This window comes from Sparus aurata, chromosome 21 (assembly GCF_900880675.1).
Source record: "Sparus aurata chromosome 21, fSpaAur1.1, whole genome shotgun sequence".
Taxonomy (NCBI): Eukaryota; Metazoa; Chordata; class Actinopteri; order Spariformes; family Sparidae; genus Sparus; species Sparus aurata.
Window position 1 is genome coordinate 33,482,745 of NC_044207.1, and position 15,209 is coordinate 33,497,953.

Consider the following 15,209-nt stretch of genomic DNA (forward strand, 5'->3'; position numbering starts at 1 on the left):
GATGCTTCATGTCTGGTGTAGCTGCAGCTGTGGTCTGTAATAACAGATGGTTATCAGCGTTTCCTCTGATCTGAGCTCAGAGTGGGAAGAAAAATCCCTCCAGTTGGAGGCAGAAAGCCGCCGCTGTCGTTTGGTCTCAGCAGCTGCTTGATTCTGGGTTTAAGGTCGATGTTGGTTTTCTTTGTGAGCGTAAACTACTGAATATCAGTCGACTAGTGTTGTTGCACCTTTGTACAGAATGAGACGGTGAACGATGGAGAAATAAGTTTGAACACTGAATGAAAGAAGAAGAAGAAGAAGAGATTGTGGAGGACGTGGCGGCTGAACGTTTCAGATGGGTTGGTATGTTAGAAGTGGTCGACCGCAGGTTTGTTTGAAATCACCAACATGAGCCGGAGGAGTTTCAACTTCGGCTGTTATTTGTTATTTATTCAGCTTCTGACTTCATTTCCAGCTGTTAGTAACACAGTCTGTATCTGCACGTCACACCTGGATCAGGATTAAAACGAGCGTCAGCAGCGTTATAGAAGTCAGTGAAGCTTCTCGACGGACTGAAACAACGTGAAAGTGGAGGGTCATGTGATCAGAGGTGTTAGCAGAGGTAGCATCAGCGCTAACGAGCTGCTCCACTGACTCTGATCACCTCCCTGCAGGGTGAGCGACGTTAGCCAAGTTAGCTTAGCTCCCGAAAACTGAGACAAAACAGTCAGTAGACATTTATTCGCTTTCCTGAAGTCTCTGATGGAATCAGCTGTACACGGTGATCAACCATCTTTGGTGGTGTTACACATCACTAAGCTATGCAAAGAAGGGTATTATGGGTAATTATAGGTCACATGGGGCTGATTGGATGATTGGCTGTTTTGAAAAGCCTTTAAAAAGTTGAGTTTCAGAGTGAAATCGTCGTCGCGGTTCGCTCGGGACAGCAAAGAAACGGCGAGTGGTGCTGAGCTGTGATTCCAGGTGCAGGTTCCAGGTTCACAGCAGGTGTAAACAGTCTCTCCTCGTGTCTTCTTCTGCTCTGCTCTGATATTTAGCTGGTGACATGTGGCTGCCGATGTTTGGACCTAACGAGCCGGCGTGTGATTTGACTTAAAAGTTATTTTAGTCGTAGCCGCTCTGCTCTGTGAACGAGTCTGTGTCGAGGCTTCGAAGCAGACGAGTTAAAGGAAATAAGAATCCCACAGTGTAACATAAAATCCTCCACTGAAGCATTAAACCGATGCATTAATCTCTCGTGCATATCCGTGCTGCATCTTAGCTTTAAATGCAAACTTATGGTTTTATATCATAGTATCATAGCTGTACTAATAACAACATGCATTATATAAACTAACTGCATGATATCTTCATGTCACGTTCCTGACCCCTGACCGGGTGATGGAGATATATATTAAAAACAAAATATTCCATCTAAACAAGTTATTTTATCGACTGGATCCTGGAATCAGATTCTCCTCCTGAGCCTCTCGTGGCGTCAGACTTCAGTTTGGAGGAGCGTCTGATTCTGACGGTGGCTGATGATGAGTTTAGATGTGGCTGGATCACTTCCTCTATGAATGTGTCATTATAGCAGTATATCATATATTTTTGTACATTTTCTGCATCATGTATCGTTGCCTGGTAGAGATTTAGAGATTGGGAGGTTTATTCTTGTTGATCACGTTTCTGGAGCTGAAGCGTCGGCTGGTTTCTTTTGTTAGTCAGGTTTTTGTTTACGACGACGGTTCAGGGTTTCAAAGGGATCGTGCAGTTTTTCTTATCGGTGCGGGAGAAATGGTCTCTTACGTGGAAATGTTACTTGATTTTGTTTTTTATCTTGGAATCCATCGGATCATTTCAAATATGCTGAAAAAAATTAAATGAATATTATATCTATAGACAGATGTGTTATTTTTGCAAACAACAGAGAAGTTAATCAGTGCAATCTGCTAATTTTAGCATCTAGATTATTTTGTTTCTCACGAGAAGTTGCAGCTTCCGAAGTGTCGGATCTAAAAATCCTTCCAGACATTTTTCTGATGGGAAAGACTCGACTCCAGATTCACTGACAAGAAACATCTGCATGAACATGAAACTAGAATAAGAAGAAGTTAAAGAGATGCTTTTCTGCATCGAACTCACACACATGATGCATGTTGTTTAAGATTCAGTTTGACTTAAAGGTTGAGGAGACGCTGTTATCTCTTTTATAGACGTCCAGATGGGTTTGCTAACAGCTGCCGGCATCATTTTAATGGAGTAAATTAGACAACATCAGCTCATAGAGGCAATAAGGTACTTTAAAAGGTTTGATTGTGACAAAAATGTTCAAAATCTGAACACAGACACGATGCAAATCCTCTGAGAAATCATAGAAAACAGATGTCCCTCATTACAACCAGACTTGCCTCAGAATCATCATGTTTTTAAGTTTAATTCAGTGTTGCAGTGATCCAGTGATAGTCGTCTGTAAATCACTGGGTTCTCTACAAACATTAACGGCTTATAGCCAGTTCGGCATAATCAGCCTTCAACAGGAGGTTCTGACGGATGAGTCGGGTCCGGTTAGAGAACCCACTCTGCCCTGCAGCAGCCTCGAGTCTGTGAATCTGGACCTGGATCTCTCCCGAGCTGTAGCTTCTCCACTGACTGATCAATAATGTTTCAATCAGTTTAAACGATCCCAGAACAGTCTGAGGTTTAGCTGGATGCAGAAATCAGTCTGTAAATGAGTCGACCCTGCCACTTTTTAATAAATCAATATCATGTTTGATAGATTTTAGCTGGATGGGCAGCAGGTGTTAAATTAAAACGCTGACCCGTCACAATAAGATATGACATTGTGTTGCACTTTGATCACTGTGTATTTGGTACTATAGCAAAAATGGGCACAGACTAACGTTTGGTACAGGACGATCATTAGAGGTGTTTTTTTTTTCCAAATGTTCGATTTGTGAAATGTTGTATTCAAGAATAACTTTTGTGTGAAACTGTAAAAAAATTCGTCCCTCTTGACTGGTGATTAAAAATCTAAATCAAGTCTTAAAGTGTTGAGACGAAGACGAGAGAAGATCTCAGTAAAGGGAGTGAAGTCGCTTCACTGCTGACCTGCCTTATCACAGAATGCTGGACACAAAAAACTGCTTTAAAAAAAAACATTTGTGACTTTTCTTCACTTTTCACGACGGACGTTTTTTCAGTTTAGCTGCTGAATTCTGCAGAAAAACAAACAGAACAAAAAAAAACAACCTGAGCTTCTGATGTTTTCTTCTGTTTGTGATGCAACAGTTTGTATTTTTGTGCCAGTTTTAGAGATAAAGGGTGTCGCGTCCGTGCTCGGCCTTCACGCTGACGGACGGTTCTTGTTTCTGCTAAAAGCTTGGCTTCGTTTCAAAACACACTGATGATTTTTAACCACTAGACGGCGCTGAGGTTCTGCTCCCACTGCGAGCTTAGAATCTGGTTTTAGATCTGAGCGGCTCCACACGAGCAGACGAACGAAATTTAGACATTTTCTGCATAAAGCCGATTGATTTAAATTGATTACAGCCCTAAAATAATTATCTGTTGCCTAAATTATCACCTTAGAGAAATTCTTTGAGACGGATGTCGTGTGGGAAGCTTGGATCCAACGTGGTAACAGAACCGGTCCGGCGCTGCAGCAGCAGAACCTCAGCGTTTAACTACAGAGCCTCTATTTAATAGTAAACTGTGTGTTAAGATTAATGTTCCAGAATAAAGTAAAATGTTTCTATCAATGCGGCTGTGACGTCTTTTATTTCTGCTGTTCTGTTGAAGGACTCGACAACAGAAACGTGTTTTCATTCATAGTTTTTTAATAAAGTCGCTCTTCTTCTCTCGACGTTCCATCAAAGTGAACATTTGATCTTTACATCAGATCTATAAATTACAACTTATCAGACGATAAACAACGACTCAAAGAAAAACAGCCGCTGCTAGTTTCTGTTCTCCTCCTCCTCCTCCTCCTCCTCTCCTCCCTCCTCCTCCTCTTCTTCTTCACCTTTCACCTCGGGCTCTGCTGGTCTCCCTGCTGGTCGGTGCCCTTGGCTCTGACCTGCACTCGGCCTGTGGTTGTGGGTTTGAATCCCGCTGTGTGTCGGCGGCTCTCTTCTCTCCTCACTGGACAGAGGAAGAGGAGGAGGAGGAGGAGGAGGAGGAGGAGGAGGAGGAGGTGTGGTGCTGCTGGAGGATCCGCCTGGAGGAGTCGACCTCTCTTCATCCTTCAGGTCAGAGCTCTCGTCGCTGCAGACAGACGGACAGAAGTCTTTTAAAAACATGTCAGAAGCTTCTGATTCAGATTTCTGCAGGTTTTAGAAAAAACTGGTGCTTAAAAACCAGCATCATAACACACGTTTCCTCTGAGTCATTTATTACCACTACTTACTACCAATAAACATCCGATTGTGTTGATGCACAGAAGCCAAGTTTTGGTCTCTCATATAAATTATAAATATGGCTTCAACTAACGGTTATTTTCATTGTGGATTATTTTAAAAGAAGAAACTACGGAAGCCCTGTGGGTCACGTGAGGAAGTGACATCTAAATTGTTTGTGAGTTGAGAAATCTGAAAAATTATTTTATGTTTTTTCCCCGGAGATTTTTTCATGTGTGAATTTTTTCACCGTTATTTAGTTTTTAGGAAAATCTGATTTAAAAAATAAATAAATGTATGTCTCAAAAAAAAACAAAAGATAAAAAAAGATTCTCGCCTGGCTTTTTATTTTTCATATGTGAAACCACGGGAAAAAAATCAGGAGAATATTTCTCCTCATGTTTCAGGCTGAGTGGAAAAAACTTCTGTTTAGTTAAACTTTTTTTCTTGGTCTTAAAAATATTTTTTTATGGATTCATTTTTTTGTCATGTGTGAAACCAAAGCAAACAAAGTCTGGAGAAATGTCTTCCCACGTCTGATGACAAGTTTCACAGATGAAAACACAAAAACAACTTATAAGAATCCTCCTGGCAGAACTTTCTCCTCACCGGGTCATGAACACAGGAGAGAGAACAGTTTGGATCCGACTCAGAAAAGGGATCATCTAAAAAAAAATATCCTCACTTTCCTCCGTAATAATCAGACTTATGACCTTTTTTTCAAACTCATTCAATGATCTGTAAATAGCAGGTGATTAATTTAACAGGTGATTAATCAAACTTATCAAACATGAAAGAAAACTGGGTTGGACTAAAGCCCAGAAAAGTGGATCCGCCCAGCGACAGGATTTAAAAACATCTACCTTGCATTGGTCGTACAGAGACGTCAGTAACAAATCAATCTGTTTTATAACCTGTTAAAGTTCTGACCCAGCACGAGTTCTGATCTGATCCGCCTTCAGCTCCTCCTCTCACCTGTTCTGAGCTGCAGGTGGAGGCGTGTTTGGTTCTGCTGTGGTCTCCGGGTCAGAACCTCCTCCCTGCGGCTCCTCGCTCTCCTCGCTGGACTCGGGGGAAGCCCGTGGTTTGGGCGGTCTGCTGGCCCGGCGGCAGGGAGGGGCGGGGCCTCGGCACCGCTGCGACGGCAGGCTGTGGTTGAAGTGGGCCGCCGACATGCACTCTGCTGTGGTTCTGTCACACACACACTGCAGCTTGTCACAGACGGTGACGCCCTGACCTGAGCAGAGACAGGGACGGGGTCAAAGGTCAACAGACATCATTACATCACACTCATCCTCCTGAAGACGGAGAAAAGTCGGGTCACAGGAGAGAAAACAGTCAGAAAGCTCAGCTGGTCCTTCAGGGCTTCCGTAGTTCCCCCCGCGGTGTACCAAACATCATGGTTGGCGTCCTCAGTGGCGCCGCTGTACTCACATCGTGGTTTGTTGCTCTCGCAGGAGATCTGAGCGTTGAGCTTCCTGTCCCACCTGCAGCCCATCGAGCCGATCTGCATCAGGCAGCAGTGGTGGAAGAAGCAGCACCTGGTGACGATGACGAGCAGCACAGGTGATGAAGAAACACTGTTAGCTTCACACAGGAGGGACGATCAGCTCAATGTGACAGGTGGAGGTTTCTATTCACAGGTGGTGTTACTGAATGCTGCAGGTTTGTAAATGTATTCACATCACAAACGTTCACACATCCTGAGGATATAAACATCAGGTGTGCTCGCTGCCCTGCGGCTGCTCACCTGTCCAGCTGGTCCAGAGGCTGACCGCCGCCCTGCTGCCCGCAGTAGCAGCCGTACATCTCGTACTCGTGCGGGCATCGTCCCGTCAGGCAGTGGAGCATCTCGCCGAGAGCCGGCATCTCCTGTCTGACTCGCCCGTCGCCGCCGTACACGGTGAAGGAGTGACTGCACTCTGTTAGAGGTGGAGAGAAGAAACACAGGTGAGTACGTCACCTGAAGCTAAACTACTGAACACACGCAAAACAGATTCAGACACTGTTAAAATATCACCAGACTCCTTTTAGAAAAGGCACAAATTTGAGAGTTGTGAAGTGAAGAGGAACAAAAAAAAAAACGTTTACAAACGACAACAATAAATTCTGAATTGATTTTGGCTCGTTGTGAATTCGTCATTAAATTAATGTTGCTTCTTTCTTTGTAAAAGAAACATTAGCAGCTGTTTGAAGACACGGCTTCATCTGATCTGAAATTCAGGAGAATTTTTTAATGTGTAAAACAGAGACAAAAAAATAAGAATTTCTTCTTTTTAAAAAAAAAAAAAAAAAATGTTTTAAAAAAAAGTTTTGGCAGGAAAAAGTGGAAAAAATAAAATAAAATAAAAAATTGTTATGAAAAACAGAAAAGAAAAATCCAGATTTTTTTCCCCGTAGCTGTTTGAACACGGTTTCATCTGATTTGAACATTTTGAGGGTGAACATGTATCATTTTATAAAAACAGTAATATAGGCTACATTTTTTGTTGACCCTGGAGAAAATCCCCAGACCCCATTAAAAAATCACTCAATTTTGCAGCTTTTTGTTGAGGAGAATCTTTATAAACTTTGTGAAATCCTGTCTATGACAAATTCTTAATTATTCAGGCCTGCTTGTTAATTCGGCAAATGTTTCCATAAAGATTCGTCTTTATTGTGTAAAAAAAAAACAGTGTTTCCGTTCATTCCAGTGACGTGAGATCTGATTAAAGCAGTCACTCAGGATTCATGTTGATGATGTCAGGTGTGATAGTATCACCTGAGACATGTTTACAGCGACAGGACTGATGTAGGACAGAAACATGCAGTGGAGCAAAATCCTCAGAGTCTTCATGTGGGAGGAACGTCAGCCTCTACACGCGTGACTAGACTGAGAAGAGTCCTCGTCGCCTTTAATATCTTCCCTGACAGATTTTCAGTAAAGAGGAACCTGTTTTCCATCAGTGACGTGCAGCGTTCTGTTCTACCTTTGCTGTCCGGCTGCAGCTGCATGTCCGTCAGCCCGACCGACTCCAGCAGGGACCAGGCGAAGAACGGCACCGTCCTCTTCTGAGCCGATCTCCAGTCTGACAACAGACAAACAGCAAAGAACTCAGACGACATCATCATCATCATCATCATCATCACCATCATCAGAGGACAGACTGGAGATGTGTTGAGTTAAAGGAGTGATGTGGAATTTAGATTCATGGCCCTGAATCTGCGTCTGCAGGCCGGATGGTGTCTGACAGACGTTCTGTGTGTGTGCTGTCAGAGCCTCGTGAGACTACAACTCCCATGAGCCATCACTCTTCTCACAAGTGATGCAGTTCAGTTGGTTTCATCAGACCGCGACCTCCAGAGAGCACCGGGAGGGTTCAGCAGTCTGATGGAGACGCTGCAGTACAAAAGAAAAAACTTGACTTCATTTCCTTTTTTCGCTGTTTGTCACTTTTTTTTTAAACACATGGAAAAAAAAATTAGGGGAAAAACTTTTAGTTGGTTTTACACCAGGAACATTTTCATATGATATTTTTTTTCACTCTGTTGCCAATACAGGAAAAAAAAAAGTTAATCGTTTGACACTGAGAGAAAAAAATTATCGTGTTATAATTTTTTTTCCTGATGTAAGAAATGTTCTTATTTTCACAAGTAAAGAAGTTTTTTCACAGATTATTTTTCTTTAAAGAAAAAAAAATCTGGAAAAGGAAGAAAACATTTTTTTTTCTCCTGCATTTTTTGTTCTGCAGGAGAAAAATATTTCTTGGCAGAATTTTGTTTTATAATATTAGAACAAAAACAGTGAGATAGAAAAAAAAATTTGAAAAAGACATTTATTTCTTTCATGTGTGAATTTTTTTTTATTTTTTTTTCCAAGAAAAGAATTTCAGGAGAAAAATGTATTTAGGTCAGGGAAAAAATTCTTCTGCAAAAAAAAAAAAAAACGTCTAGAAAAAGAAGAAAAATGTATTTAAGAAAGAAATGAGGAGAAAAGAAGTTGAGCGTTTGAAAGAAAGAGTGCTGATGAACAGAGATTCATCTGTTTGAATGTTTCAGTTGAAGCAGCTCACAGACAGAACAAACCACCGCGGTCTGAACTTCTGCCCGACTGCTGAATGATGTCACGTCTGTATCAGAGACCAGACGACCTGCTGGCTGAAAGAAATTAAATCCATTAACAAAAAGGGGAAAACGTGTGTGAAGCCACATTTAACCTGCACAAACAGAAAAAGCCTGGAGCCACAGAGGAGAATATTGAATCAGCTCGGCGCTGCTTCGGCTCCTTTGAGGATGTTCCTCCTCTAATTACAGCGTTTATGCCTCCATGTTGGTTAAAATGTGAATTTATTGTTAAAGTCTATTATGTGCTGCAGCCTCTTCTGCCTGTCATTAGCTTCTATACCCATTTAGATATAATTAACTTTATTGAACCCACGAGAGAAACCTGCTTAATTTATTCATTTTATTCAAATTTCATTTAACTTTGCAAGTTTAATGAGGAGCACGGAGGCCAAACGAGGAGACAGACGGCGTCTCCGCGGGCGACTGAAGCAAAGAGGAGGAAGGACAGAAAATCAGCGTGTTGCTTATATTTATTAGAATTTAACGACAGTTTTTTTTTGGCCTAAATCGGAGGAAACTTTACCATCTGTGAGTTTCTCCTGCGAGCTGTCTGCCAGCTCTCCCTCCACACACGGAGCTCTCTCTGCTGCTCCTGACTTCTCCTGCTGCTCCTCTCCAGATTCAGCCTCCATCGATCCTGTCGATGTTCTGGTGGACGTGTTGGACTCTGGTCTGGGTTTGATGGAGGAGACTCGGCTTCCTGTTGAGGTCGATGGCGAGGCTGTTGACTGTGCGGTTGTCCATCCTGAAGCGAGGAGGTCAGAGATAATTCAGAATCAGTTAGATATTAAATAACCAACTCGTTATTTTGTTTCCAGCCATCACAGAGAAATCAAAACTCCTCCGGAAGAAACCAGGAGTGACGACGAGTCGCTCAGAATGAGGATTACAAAAAAGAGTTTCCACGTTGTACGTCTGATTCTTTTCCTCCTGAGAATGTTTTATTTTATTCACTTTGCTTCATACATGAATTTTTCTTACATGGTTTCACGATTGAAAAACGTTTTTATTCCCCTGATTTCTTTGTTGCCACTGAGTTTCACACATGACGGGAAAAAGTAGAATTTCTTTCCATCAGTGTCACATCTCATTGTTTTAACTCCTGTGTTTTATCACTCCGACAAAGAAAGAACATATTTGTCTTAAAGAAAATTATTTTTATTATTATTTTTTTAGGGGGAAATTCTTTTTTCTCCGTGAGTGAAATAAAGTAGGAGAAAATGTTTTTGTCATTCTGTGAGAAATTTTTTCAAGCTGTTTCAAACACTGAACTTTTGTATTTATTCATTTATGAAATATGAATTTAAGAAGAAAAATAAATCTGGGGAATAAACAATTTCACACATGAAATCTTTTTTTTTCCTTTCTCAAGGAACATTTTCACACTATTATTATTATTTTTTTTCACTTTATCATTACAGACAACATCTTTTCAAGACGAAAAGGGAAAACCAGGAGGAAAGAAAAGTTCAGTGTTTGAAACTGAGTGAAAAACAGATTCCCTGCAGAATATTTCCAATAAAACGGAGAACCTGGAGAAATTCCAGAAGTTTTTCTTTCCCCGTGTAAAACCAATGTGAAAGGTTTTTCCTAGAATTCCTAGAAAAAGTAGAAATGTTTTGTTTTTTTTCATGTGTGAAAGGGAGAGAAAAATAAAGTTTTTCCTCCTGGGGAGGAAAGTTTTTCTGTCCGCAGGAACATTTTCACATGATTATTTAATTTTTCTTTTTTTCACAAAATCCTGCTTAGAACTCTTTTTTTTCTTCTTTAACACATGAAGAAAATGTTTTTTCTTCTTTTTCTAGAATTTTAATTTTAAATTTTTTTTCTTTTATTCTACTGAGGGAACTGTTTTCCCCCGGATGATTTTTCCTTCTAAAAAAAAATATATATATATAAAAAAAAATTTGAAACAGTGACAAAAATTCTTTGAATTTGGGGAAAAAATTCTCAGCAAAATGTTGTTGTTTTTTTCCAAATTCTGCCAAGTGTGATAAAGACAAACAACCTCTTAATTCTTAATTTAAAAGAGTTCAAGTTATAAAACAGTTTCCTGCCTCGTGCAAATGTTTCGACAAGTTTTGATTTCCAAACATGGCTTCAGGTGAGGTGCTGTCGAGCGGCCTCACCTCGGCTCGGCGGGCTGAGAGGAGCAGCGGCAGGTGTCGGTCCCACTGCTTCCTCCCACAAGCTGTCAGGAGTTCTGGCCGGGTCGCTGTCGGGTCGTGAGCTTCTCGTCGAGGTTCTGTCTGTCAGCCTGGTAATAATCTCCAGGCCTGTGGCAGATTGAAACAGATATTTACTTCCAGATTGAACCCTGACGACTTTTTACCTGCAGATCAACATCAACATCGATGACGGGCCGATCAGTGAAACATCTTCACGTCTGTATTGTTTTATTTTATCTGATCCCTGTTTGCTTACAGCTGATTAGTAACACCTGGATCACCTGGTGAGACTGAACGAGTTCACTGAATAAAACTTTTAACCAACTCCAACTCACCGACAACAAACTGTGTGTGTTTTAAAGATTCCTGTGCATGATCTTAATTAACAGTGATTTAAAGGAACTCGTTTGTTTTGTCATCGTGTCGTTCTCTGTCTCAGTCGTTTGTTCACCTGTGTGTCACCAAGCTCCACATTTGGGGAAATTAACAGTTTTTGCTCTCTGGCAGTGAGATGAGACCTTCTTATGTTTCCTTGCAGTTTGTTAGCTTAGCTTAGCAGCTAGCACGGCTCTGTCTGATGGTAATGAAACCTGCTGGGGGATAAGATTTTAGTTTTATAGGAGAGAATTTGTTTTGTTTTTTTCTTGTTTATAAGTTAACAGACAGGACAGAGATTTATTTTATGTGTGAAACCAATTTTTTTTGGGGGGGGGGATAAACTTATTTTTCATTTGTGGAACCAAGTGAACATGAAGTTTAGGATTTTTTAAATATTTTATTGTAATTTTTTAGTCAAAGAAAAAAAAGGTTTATGAGGAGAATCATTTTTTCAAAGTGATTTTATTAAAAAAAAATTCCAGGAGAAATTTTTGAAAAGTATTTTGTAAAAAACAAACAAACAAAAAAAGTATCCTTCCCAAAGAAAATTTTATTATACCACCAAAACTTTTCACCTGATTTCACACATAGGTGGAAAAACAGTTTTGTCAGTAGAAAAAAAAAACTTTTCTGTAAGGCGATTTTTTTTACATACATACTATACAAAGAATTCTCCTGTGAACCTTATTTTTTGGCGTTTTGTTGAAAATGAGTCGGGCAGAAAAAAAAATAACTCAGTCTAACACAAAAAACCCCATTTCTGCTGAGAAAAAAAAAGAAAAATCATATTTCACCTAATCAAAAAAACAATCCTGATTTTTTTTCTACTCAAAAATAGCAAATAGCTTAAAAATTCTAATTTCATAAGCGGTGTTTCAGCAGGAACACTTTTTAAAAATATAGAAATATTTTTTTTCCTGCTGCCAAAATGTTTAAGAACAATTCCTCCTGATTTTTTTGAATGTTGAAATTTCTTTCCTCTTGGTAGTTTGTGAAACAAGGTGGGTTTATTTCTGGAGATATTGGGTTATGTGAAGGGTTAGAGTGTTAGAGAAATCATCCTTTCAAAAAAATTTATTTAATTTTGCCAAGATAATTTTTCTCGTTCACTGTGAGGGAAATGAAACCTGCTGGTGGCTGCAGATATTGTTTTTTATAGGGGAGAATTTTTTCCCCATGCTAATTAGTCAACTTTCCATCAGACCGTGGTCTTCATGTGTCCAGTCTTTATGCTAAGCTAAGCTAAGCTAAGCTACTGCTGCCTGATATTAGCGTGGTGTGTTCATGTGCTGTCAGAACCATCAGACAATCATTTTTCCGACTGGTGTGACTCTCGGGTCAGAACAACAACTCGGAAAGTTGGAGGAAATTTTGATTGACGATTTGTCGTCAAATGACGCGTTCACATCGGGTTGATGGGAATAAACTTTTACCAAAGTCATGAACTGTTCATCGTTGTCTCGTTTCCTTTGTTCTTCACGTCACCCAAACATTGGAACAAACTTTCTATGAAACTACATTTCTTTGGTGACGAGCTGACCTTCAGTCGCTGTCACAGAACTCGTCCTCTGCTCGCCTCCTTCCTCTGAAGCTGAAGCTGCTGCCGGTGTGACTGTGACGGCGACGCCTCCTCCACCTGAAGGGAGCAGCACACAGACACCTTCACAGGTTACACATGAACGCTTTCACTTGATTAAACCAGATATTAAAGAAAAATCTGTTTCATTCCGATTCCACCTGGAACTGAGAGTGTACGTGTTGTTTATGTCAGACACACCTGTCGAAGCCTCGCCGCGTAATTAACAGCACTGAGAGGAAAATGAGCACTCGAGCACATTCGTGTTTTTTCACCTGACAGCAGGGACCTGACACTTAATTAAATCTTTCTGCAGCTCGCTCTGTGTGTGTGTGTGTGTGTGTGTGTGTGTGTGTGTGTGTGTGTGTGTGTGTGTGTGCTTTAATCTTAAACCTCACATGAAGGTAAAAATCTGAAGTCAGTTTGAAACTTTGTCTGGTTTGTTGTGATTCTGTTTTTCTCTGATATTCAACAAATCCCACAACAAATAAAGACATACGTTTGTGTGTGTGTGTGTGTGTGTGTGTGTCTGTGTGTGTATGTGTAGCCTGTTATTTCCTCCTTCATTACCATAAACACACACGAACCGTCCTGCTGCCACAAATACTCATTAAATGTGGATTAATCCGCCGCTGAAAATAGTCCCCAGCAAACAAACAAACCACTCCCAGCTGTTTATCTGACAGAGACCACAGCGAGCAGCTGTTACATCAGAGAGTCTCACACTGTCATGTCACCAGATAAATACAAAGTAATAAAATCATCTGATTTATTCTTTAGCTGCGTCTCTGTGTGACCTGTTGGAGAGGCTGAGGTTCTGTTGGCGGACGGCGCCGGGCTTCTTCTCTCCTCGTTGGACTCGTTGGTGGTCGCAGTCCGTGTTGTCGTCGCTGTGTGAGCAGTTGTTGTGGACGCCGTGGTGAGAGAAGCCTCGACTGAAGAAGAACGACAATAAAAGTTCAGATTCACAGTTATTATGCCTCATAGTGGAGTTTTATTTTGAAAGTCCTCTGTGTTCCAAGTTAAGTCACATGTTCTGTCGACCAATGAGGTGAGCTGTAATGTTACCGAGAGCGAAACAATATGAAACAAACAGACAAACATATTTCAAAATATCAAACATGACATTTTTTTTTTAAGGAGGGAAAATTTTCCTCATGTGAAACTAGATAAAAGAAATGTTGAAAGCGAGTACGGAAACAATCCAGAGGATCTAAAATTCCTACTAACAGGTTTTTCCGTGAAACTTTTCGTGAGTTTCGGAAATTTTTTTTTTCCCCCAAATAATCCTGCCAGGAAACTTTTTTCTTCCTGGGGAGAAATTTTGTCAGTTTGTTTCACCATGAAAAAGAAAAAAGACTACTGAAAAAATAAATCCTGCCAAACGGTTTCACTTGGTTTCAGAAATAAAAAAAAATAATATTTTTTTCTCTGATTTCTTGGAAAGTAAAAAAAATCTGTAACAGCAACTGAGTAAATATTTGAAAAAGAGTTAATATTTTTCTTTTAAAAGAAAAAAAATGTTCCTCTCATTTTTTCTCCAGGAATTTTTTTTCTTCCCATAATCCTTCCTAGAAAAGTTTTTCCATCCTGGGGAGAAACTTTCCACTTGGTCTACCATGAAAAAGAAAAAACTACTTAAACAAAAAGTCCTGTTAAATCTTACTCTTTCACTTGGTTTCAGAAAGGAAAAATACAATACAACACATAAAAAAAATGTTTTCTTCCCATAATCCTTCCTAGAATCGTTTTTCATCCTGGGGAGAAACTCTTTTTCAATAGGTTTTTTACTGAAAATTTTTTGCCAAAACCTACATTTTCACTTACAGTGAAACTTATCAACAGTTTCACAAAAGAAAAAATACGATCATTTTGTTTTTCTTGAAAACAAAACAAAAAAAATCTGTAAAAGCAACTGAGTAAGAAAAAAACAAAACGTGTGAAAATATTCCTGGAGAAAGAAAAAGTGTCGTGTGAAACCATCTTCCATTTCTCTGATTATTATTTTTCTTCGTTTAAAAATCTGGAGGTGTTTCAATTACACTAAAAACTAAAATTATTTCCAGGAAACAAACAAAAATATTCCATGTTTGAAACTAGGGGAAAAAATTCAGGAGATTTAAAAAATAAATAAATAAATAAATCTTTACGCGTGAAACAAAGTGGAAAGAAAACATTTTGACAGTAGAAACAAATATTTCTTTGCGCCACCAAAGAACCAAGAAATGTCTGAGGAAACATCAGACAACTGAGTTTTTGGAGGGCTACATTTTCGTTCTGCTGCTATCCGGTTTCACAAATGAAAAAAATGATCCAGAAAAAGAAAATCACCTGTTTGCACAAAACAATGTTCACCAGTTCTCAAACATGAAGACAGGAGAGAAAACAACTCAGATCAGAGACAAATGGATTACCAACAAATAAAAATCATTACTGCACTTGGCTTCTCAGGGCTTCTGTAGAATCCATAACATCTACTCTAATTAAATACGATGTCATCAATTTGGAATTATTTTGGAATGTTTGACTAGTTACACTCACCCTGCTCACCTGAAGCTTTCTCCTCCTCCTCCTCCTCCTCCTCCTCCTCCTCCTCCTCTCCTCCTC

At 39.9% G+C, this 15,209-nt stretch overlaps 1 protein-coding gene and 1 long non-coding RNA gene across 2 annotated transcripts in view; both read right to left on the reverse strand.

Moving 5' to 3' along the window:
• oc90 (otoconin 90) overlaps positions 1-15,209 on the reverse strand; it is a 37,098-nt gene that overhangs the window by 9,105 nt on the left and 12,784 nt on the right. The window contains exons 13-21 of the mRNA XM_030403299.1: positions 13,400-13,537; positions 12,567-12,662; positions 10,610-10,807; positions 9,004-9,225; positions 7,346-7,444; positions 6,127-6,298; positions 5,811-5,917; positions 5,352-5,613; positions 4,004-4,245 (exon numbers count right to left, since the gene is read on the reverse strand). Of these exons, the coding sequence (XP_030259159.1) occupies positions 4,004-4,245; positions 5,352-5,613; positions 5,811-5,917; positions 6,127-6,298; positions 7,346-7,444; positions 9,004-9,225; positions 10,610-10,807; positions 12,567-12,662; positions 13,400-13,537 (1,536 nt within the window). The remainder of the gene's footprint in view (positions 1-4,003; positions 4,246-5,351; positions 5,614-5,810; positions 5,918-6,126; positions 6,299-7,345; positions 7,445-9,003; positions 9,226-10,609; positions 10,808-12,566; positions 12,663-13,399; positions 13,538-15,209) is intronic.
• Positions 12,564-15,175, reverse strand: LOC115572209 (uncharacterized). Its single transcript, XR_003982043.1, has 3 exons — positions 15,144-15,175; positions 13,400-13,537; positions 12,564-12,662 (listed from the first exon to the last, which is right to left on the reverse strand). It is a non-coding gene; the product is annotated as an uncharacterized LOC115572209 (long non-coding RNA).